The sequence below is a fragment of the Mytilus trossulus genome, chromosome 14 (genome assembly GCF_036588685.1).
Source record: "Mytilus trossulus isolate FHL-02 chromosome 14, PNRI_Mtr1.1.1.hap1, whole genome shotgun sequence".
Lineage (NCBI taxonomy): Eukaryota > Metazoa > Mollusca > Bivalvia > Mytilida > Mytilidae > Mytilus > Mytilus trossulus.
In genome coordinates, this window is record NC_086386.1 from 9,800,299 (window position 1) to 9,809,672 (window position 9,374).

The 9,374-nt window shown below is 33.5% G+C and overlaps 1 protein-coding gene across 1 annotated transcript; it reads left to right on the forward strand.

The window, feature by feature from the left end:
- The first annotated feature begins 232 nt into the window (after nt 1-232).
- LOC134697460 (muscarinic acetylcholine receptor M5-like) lies at nt 233-1,504 on the forward strand. The gene has a single exon (XM_063559739.1). The coding sequence runs from the start codon at nt 233-235 to the stop codon at nt 1,502-1,504; it is 1,272 nt and encodes a 423-aa protein (XP_063415809.1).
- Nucleotides 1,505-9,374: the final 7,870 nt, after the last annotated feature.

Genomic DNA, 9,374 nt, shown 5'->3' on the forward strand with positions numbered 1-9,374 from the left:
ATATTTGTAAGACACTTATTACATGTGCAGGAAACATCTTACAGTGAGAGAGAAAATAAAATGCACAACCAAGTATTAATTATTTCGAGTATGTCCCTTAGAAAAATATTTCAATGTCATAAAATTTCACCGAAAAGCAAAGCCGATTATTATTCATTTGATTTGAAAATATTAATAATGACCAATGCAATTTGCCTGTAATTTATCTTTTTAGTGCAATAAATCTTACAGAATGATCAATACAACAGAAACGGAGGAAGAAGAAGAGGATATTCCATTTCCGTTATATCTAGTGGTAATATTCGGTATCACAATATCTTTGTGCGTATTTTTTGGCTTTGTTGGAAACTTATTGACAATTCTAGCCTATATTCGTGATAAACAACTCCATTCCGTCTACAACGCATTTTTATTAAATCTCGCGATAACTGACATTCTACTGAGTACCATTAGCATGCCGTTTTACGCCGTGTATACACTGGAAACATACACATGGCCATTTGGTTACCATTTCTGTAAAATGTACATGCTTATAGATTTTACCCTATGTCTAGAATCTGTATTAATGATGATGGTTATCAGTATAGATCGGTTATTGTTGCTAAAATTTGGACCTCATTACTCTTCAAAAGTCACAATGAAAAAGGCCGGTATACAGATCGGTGTCACGTGGGTATTGGCATTCCTGTTATATGGACCGGCTATTATCGGGTGGGACATTTGGACAGGTGAGAATATTGTTGAAGAAGAAGATTGTGATGTACAATTTGCATACGACACAGCATTTACCACTGCAACAGCTTTTATAGAATTCGGGATTCCGTTTTGTTGTATTGTTATAGTAAACGGTCTTATCTATAACGAGATAAGAAAGAGAAGTAAGGTTGGTGTTAATGCAAGCAAGCCCTCAAATCACAACAATAACAAGCCTAAACGTGAAGTTAAAGCTGTCCGATTTTTAGCAGCCTTGGTTGTAGTGTTCTTTGTTACATGGGTACCATATACTATCACCACTATCATCATAGCATTCTGTGAAGAATGTGTCAACGAAAATCTATATGAAATTTTTAACTGGGTTCTATGGTCCAAAGCAGCCATGAATCCTTTTCTGTACGCATACAACAGTACGAGATTTAGGAAAAACTTTTCAGAAATGATTCCATGCTTCAAATCATTTGGAGTCTCTAAAGTAAAAGAGGAACATTCGGTAACACCTAACGCAGTTGCAGTAACGACTAACACAGATGATATAACGCCAAACACATCGGCAGTAACGCCTAACATATCTACAGTAACGTCTAACATATCTACAGTAACGCCTAACATATCGGCGGTAACGACTAACACAGATGCTATAAAGCCAATCTCATCTGCAGAAACGCCTTACATATCAGCAATAGCGGCTAACATATCTGCATCAACGACTCTCAAAGTTGGAGTTAAGCCTTACACCGTTGCAGTAACGACTAACACATCTGATGTAACGAATAACATAGTTGTTTAGAACTTGTTTAATTAAGTGTTTTACATGAATACTTGTGTGAAAAGAATGGTGTTTATATTTTGAAGTAAACACCGTTAAGGTTTCCAAAAAATGTGATGATAATGTAGGTGAACAAATTTAACACGTGTATTAATGTACATCTTTGGCTTTTCGATTTTTCGCTCTAATCGTTCCTGGTTTGATAATGATTCCAACAGATTTTTTTTTATCATCGGTCTATATTTTTTATGAACTATCCCTGCTGTTACACGTTGTTTGTGATATGACGCATCAGTCTGTGATTTGGAGCTTACGTCTGTGCTTTGGCTCCTTAGTTTGTACTTTGGTGCATTAATTTGTGCTTAGGTCAATTAGTCTGTACTTTGGTCCGTAAGTTTGAGATATTATAAATAAGAAAGAGAGGTATAAGTGCCAAAGAGAGAACTCTCGATCCGAGTCACAATGTATGGAATAGAGGTAAAAGTAGTATACCGCTGTTCGAAGCTCATTAATCGATAGAAAATAACTATTCCATTAAAGTAAACAATTATGGGCTTAGGTACGGCCTTTAACATGTGCAGGCCAAAAGTCTGCGCTTTGGTCAATTAGTGTGTGTTGCCCATTTGTATATGCTTTGGCACTTGATCCTTGATATAAGATTTCTCCGATGGTTTGTTTTGTAAGACTTGCTATTCCATTAACGTTAACTCATTATCTTCTGATACACATATATAAATGCTGGCTCCAAAGTTTTAACGTATGCCTTATGTAGATGAATCGTCCTGTAAAATATATAGACCGTCCTATTAATATAGCGTTCTTTGATTTGTTTTTCATGAGATTTAAACTAAATGTATAAGAATATCAATGAAAATGTAAAATAAATACTTGAGAATCTATAAAGTTAAAAAGGACTTATTATTATGGGTAGAAAATATAAAGTATTTAGATTATATTTCTTGATTCAATAGTTTATTCATTTATAAGAGATCATTTAAGATAAGATAATTTTTATATGTTTGTGTATTATTTTTGGTTGAAAGTAGAGATTTGTAGACAGTTTGAGAAATGTTTAACAATTTAGTAGATTAAACCATAATATAGTTTCCGAATTGGAATGGTATCATTTATATCGCATACCTAATACAAATGTGTTAAATTGTTTGCAATGTTAGTATAGTGAAAACGAAGCAGCCCATGTCAGCAGACACAAGGCTTACAATAAATCAAGTCCAAAACGGTAGTACTTGATAAACAGGTTGATATACTTTGTCATAATAGCCTTTTCCCGTGTTTAGTTAGTTATCATCCCGCGACCCAAATCAGAGCCTCGACTGGTGCCCTGGACTGGTATGGGAGTCTCGGGATGATAACCGGGGCCGATATTTTAAAGCTTGTTATGATATGTGTATTAATTTTTATCGATATTTGAACTTTTATTTTTGTACATTTTTTATAATTGTATTTGTAAACACCTATTAACCTGCCAATTGCATCGGTTTTTATCGAAAATGTATATACTTAATGTTATATGAATATCTATTTGAAGAAATGTACGTTATCTACACATTAAAATTTATTTATTTTGTTTTATTTTATATGATCAACTTATCAATTTTGATCGACATTAATAAATTTTCATGTATAGCTAATGGCCCAGCACTTTACGGAAAAACTATTTCAACTTCATATATAAAATTGACTAACCATAACCTTGTGATTTAGTGGTTATCATAGGAGACGATCATACGTTGACTGTTTTGTCATGAATCCAGTTAAGTCGTGATTTCTTCTTTTAATTGTTTTACATTTTTTCATGTCGAATGGTTTTTATAGCTGACAATGTCATTGTGGCATATGTTTAGACCCTCGGTTCACCAAAAAATGCTACGAATTTTTAATAAATCGTGTAATCTGTGGAAATATTCAACTGGGACTCTTTTCACAAAAAAAATAGTATGACAATAATTGGTGGTAACTTAATGTATCTGAAATGTGCTTGACTTGTGAGTATATTTTGTTTGTAAGATTAATCGCTGTTTACGATTGATTTGAGCCGTAAGATTTTGTTGTGAAATGCAAGCTCTTTCATGAATTAATAAAAAAAAATCTGGTTTAGATATAGTGTTTTTAAGTGTCAAAAGCTATAAAAGGCACTGAAAATACAAATGTAAAACGAGTTATTAACGACCTGACTTATGTAGAAAATGTAAATAATCAAAAGATAAATATGAGATACAACAACAAATGACAACAACCAGTTACAGGCTCCTGACTTGGGACAGGCAAACTCTGAATAAGGCGGGATTGAAATTAGTTTGTTGGCACCAAACCCTCTCCATAAACTGGAACAGTGTTGTAACGACACAACATTAAGACAAACTTAGTAAAACAGTAAACGGACAACAAACAAACAAACGTTCTATGCTGGTGATTATTTGGTTCAGACTGACTGATGCCAAAATTAGATTGTGAAATTTATTAAATTTGTACATTTTCTCAGTTAAGACATATCCTGATTTAATGCTGATGGGTCCTGATATGGTGCCGGTGATTTTTGGTAAAAAGTTTATCGTATTTAAAATAAACGTTACATAATCAATAAAATTGGTCTATTTTTACAATTGTGCATCCATTAGCCTGTTCAATTTATAGCGGTTTTTTTTTTAAATAATCGTAATTCATATAACGTAAAAGGGCAACAACTTCCGTCCAATATCAGATGAAAATATATTTAATTAGATTAGTTTTATTTAAGTCAGATATTTCATAATTTGCTAACAAAAAAAAGTTTCAAAAGGTGCTTAAGGTAATGCTACATCTATAACGGTAGTAAATGTTTGATTCAGTTTATCAAGTTAAATATGAATAGAATAAGATGTGAACAGTTACAAGTCAAGGAACGACCTTCAACAAAGACCAAAAACTATAACAATTTGTCAGAAACTACCTATGAAATAAGAACGGTTAACAATTGAAATTCTTAGGCCTGATTTACAAAACATTTGAACAAAAACAAATATGACAGCTAGATATTAGCTACCGACAACCACTGATTTTGTGGAAGGGCTTATCATGTTTATTTGCGCTACCCAACCCCTTCCCCACCTCCACCGACGTTATCACTCCCACTTTCATCATCATTGGCCCAGTGGTGTAACAACACAAAATGATAATATAAATTCAAATCATTGAATCAAGAGTACTCGCAGCTACTGAAAGCTAATTCAAAGCTACATTTAAAACTAAAAGATAAACCATGTTCTCTTGGATTAAATTGTCATTCGTTACACATCAAACATCAAACTTAAAGTTGACATTTTAATTTTTGGTTTAACAGAACTTTGAAACTGTGCAGTTAATCTTGTGCTCACAGCATGTATTGTCATTCATATTTTTACATCAGACATGATAAAGTCAAGAGGAAGATACTGCGTAGTATTTTACAGTTCAATTTATTAATCATAATGGGATTAAGATTGCATGGAGGTATGCATAGGATAAGAAGAAAAATACAGTTTTTTTGGGGTAAAGTCTTATAAACCTTTGTTGCATTAGATTCTGAAAGTTTTTCTGTTGCAGTAAGTGGTAAAATCCAAAACAAAATCTCAATAACTTTATTGGAATGAACAAAGGTTTAAACTTTAGTTTTGATGGGAAAATCGTCCCTTTTGTTGTAAATTGTAATGCGGAGTTTCCAGGTTAAGACAGTAATATATAAATCTAGGAAAGGACAGTTATTACCGTTTAAATTTGATTTTTTAAAATAAGTTCCTTTAGGTAAATTTCAGCGGTATATTGAGAAAAGTCATTATTATTCAAAGTCATATGAAACCAGTGAGTGGTAAAAAATAATGTTTGTCCAATTCTTGAACTTATGCATGTATATATCATAAACTTATTCCTCTGTGCACAATTTTATCATTTTTTACGCAAATACATCAAATAATCGTCAATTTTTTTTTCTCTCTGTCTGTTATGATTTAACAAATATGGCTGATCATTAAATGCCGTGTTTTGAAGCCGAAGTTTACCGATTGTCACCTTATAGTAAACAAATATAAAAAAACATGCGTATTGAGCACGTGCTCAACATGTACTGTCAGATAATTGTTTATTTTAATGACAGATACATGCGTATCAAGAAATCGGTAAGTATTATTGAATTTATCAATTAAATGCCATTTCGACGGGTCTTAGTGGAAATTAAATATCTAAACAGTTCATATTTATATTTATCTTTACTGAGCTTTAATTTATTAAACATTTAAATTCGTGGTTCCACGGTATCCACGAAATGCACTTAAATTGGTATCCAACGAATTTTAATGAATTTACAGCATATCACTCTGTTCTTAACCCAACAGAATACATTTTCCTCCACAAGTTTTTTAGCCAGATGAAAAGGATAACATATATTTTTGTGATGTTACTGCTGCTCAGACACGACTTGGTGTTTTAATTTTGTTGTTTACTAATGTAAGATTGGATAAATTGTAAACGCGGATCTTAAATCCGCATTCTGGGCAACTGAATAATTATTAATTTGACAATTTTGAATTAACCTACTATCAATGCGTAAAAACATCCAAATTTCTGGAAAGCTTTTCATAAAATAATGAAGACGTTTCAACTTTAGCCAGAGTTTGAATATATTCAGGTGTCATATGTTTGCCCTTTAAACAAAACTCCGAATAAGATCGCTACATTATGGTTATCACTGAATTAATGAATACTTTAAAATTGCACTTAATATAAGGCGGTCATCGTATTGATGTTTTATGTCTCATTTATTTAATGATTGATATTGAAAATAAAAAAAATATTTTTTGCAGTGTGACGTGTCACGAAATTATGTTACCAATATTTTTGTGGTTTTTAACCCTTGTTTTATGTGACATGTCGAGACTAAATCAGATCTTCTAAATACGGATCCGGTGATCGCTATTATTTATTAGGGCCTCGACTAAAAGTCGGGTCGCCCTATAGTGATCAGTCTGTCCGTCCGTCCGTCCGTCCGTCTGTCCGTCCGTCCGTCCGTCCGTCCGTCCGTCCGTCCGTCCGTCCGTAACACTTTTACTTTGTGTCCGCTCCATATCTAGAAAACCATTATGATTTCATACTTTATACTTTACATGTTTATTAACCACCACCAGAGGGCGTGTCATGATGTATGTACAACTTTCTAGGCCAAAGGTCAAGGTAAAAAAACTTTGGTTTCAGTTGACAACCATGTGTCCTGTGGTGATGATCGTGTCCGCTCTATATCTTGAGAACCCTTATGATTTCAAAGTTTATACTTGACATCCATTTTAACCAACACCAGAGGGTGTGTCATGATATATGTACAACTTCTTAGGTCAAAGGTCAAGCTCAAAAACTTTGGTTTCAGTTGACAACCCCGTGTCCTGTGATGAAGATCGTGTCCGCTACATATCTAGATATCCGTTCTGATTTTATACTTAATACTTTACATGTTTATTAACCAACACCAGAGGGTGTGTCATGATGTATGTACAACTGCCTAGGTCAAAGGCCAAGGTCAAAAACTTTGGTTTCAGTTGACAACCCTGTGTCCTGTGGTAAAGATCGTGTCGGCTCCATATCTGGATAACCTTTATGATTTCAAAGTTTATACTTGACATCCATTTTAATCACCATCAGAGGGCGTGTCATGATGTATGTACAACTTCCTAGGTCAAAGGTCAAGGTAAAAAACTTTGGTTTTAGTTGACAACCATGTGTCCTGAGTTGAAGATTGTGTCCGCTCTATATCTTGGGAACCGTTTTGATTTCAAATATCATACTTGACATCCATTTTAACCAACACCAGAGGGTGTGTCATGATGTATGTACAATTTCCTAGGTCAAAGGTCTGTCTGTCTGTTGGTCTGTCCATCGCTTACAATTTTGATTCACACTATACTTATTTACCCAACGTTATTGACAGCGGGGCCCACAGAGATGGCTTCCATCTCAATGATATCTAGCTATCATTAAAACGAGAAAAATACAGCAATAACATTTCTTATTTCACTTTCCTGGACGGATTTCCAATAACGCCTTTCGAAGAAATATATTTCACCGCTTGTTACGTTCATGCATATTTCATGAAATTTAAAAAATAAGAACTAACTGTTTCATTTTTCGATGTTCATATCAGTTCGATGAATTACATATGTATATTTTATAGGTTGGTGTCTCAATTTAGATATCCATTAATGTTCCTACCCGGGTTATATAATATGAAACGTCTTGATAGAAATATATATTCACTTTGATTTGCGATGTATAATAGATTTATTGATGCATGCCATAACATCTGTTTGATATGGTAGGCAATGTTTGTGCAATATGGAGATAGTCTCAGGTGCACTAAGTCGATATATCGATAAAAAAAAACTACTCGAGTTTTCTATAAATTACTTTGTCATTAATGATAGATTTATTAATTTTAACATCAAACAACTTTTTATAAATATTATCAATTCATAAGTTTTCTAGTAAAATCTGAGTGCTCAAACTCTAATGAATACCTGCTGATCCTCGGGTACAAAAGGAACAACATTGAATATCTTTCCCTTTTGCACTAGTTTACCCCCACCTTCATCTTTCTGTAAGTGCATATCTCAAGTCAGGGGCCTGTAATTCGGTGGTTGTCCTTTATTACTATTACTATTATATTTGTTTTTCCTTCATTATTTTGTAAAAACATTAGGCTGTTAGTTTTGTCGTTTGATTTGCTTGAGATTTTTGATTACGGGACCTTCTATAGATGACTATGACTCATCGACAATAATGCCACATCTTTTTTTTATATTCTCATGCACAGTAGTGTAAGCCATGCAGATATGAGACGATTATATCTCATATAAAAAAGAAGATGTGGTATGATTGGCAATGCGACAACTATCCACAAAAGACCAAAATGGGACAAATATTAACAACTATAGGTCACCGTACGGCCTTCAACAATTATTGAGCAAAGCCCATACCGCATAGTGAGCTATAAAAAGGCCCAGATAAGACAATGTAAAAAATTCAAACGAGAAAACTAACGGCCTTATTAATGTAAAACAAAATGAACGAAAAACAAATATGTAACACATAAACAAACGACAACCACTGAATTACAGGCTCCTGACATGGGACAGGCACATACATAAATAATGTGGCGGGGTTAAACATGTTAGCGGGATCCCAACCCTCCCCCTAACCTGGGACAGTGGTAAAACATTTCATCATAGGAATGAACTATAAAAATAAATTGAAAAAGGCTCAACTCATCAGATCGACAATAAATACAAGTAGACGTGGCCGGGTACTTATACATCACGACACAAAAAAGACACAGTTAACAGATCTGAGAGTACTCGCAGTTATCTGACAGCTAGTGCAAAGCCACTAGGTGTAAAGACGTCATAAACAGCCAGAGAAAAATATGACCTTGTGCAATGCCAAGTTACAGGTATCGACAGATTGTAAATCCATGAAAATGTATATGTATATAACATACTAGTAATATTGAGTTAGCTTTTGATCTACTGATAACAAAATCAATATTTATACCAATAAAAACAATATTAAATGATCTTATTACAGTGTTGAATAGGTAACCTTTTAGAATAAGTTTATTTAAGGGAGCAACAAGTTTACATGGATCATTTCTAAATTTCCGGGCACGGTTAACAACATTTCCGTAAAAATGAGGATGTGCTATCCAGTTTGAAATAAGTTTTCTACAGGTACAACTAAACTTCAAAACAAAATCTTTATATCTATGAAAAAATTTAGTAAAGGTTTTGAGTAATTTATGGTACCGATATCGCTGGTTTAATAATTTACCAGTAATACATAGGTTGCGTTCGTGAAAATCAAAAACGTCACAACA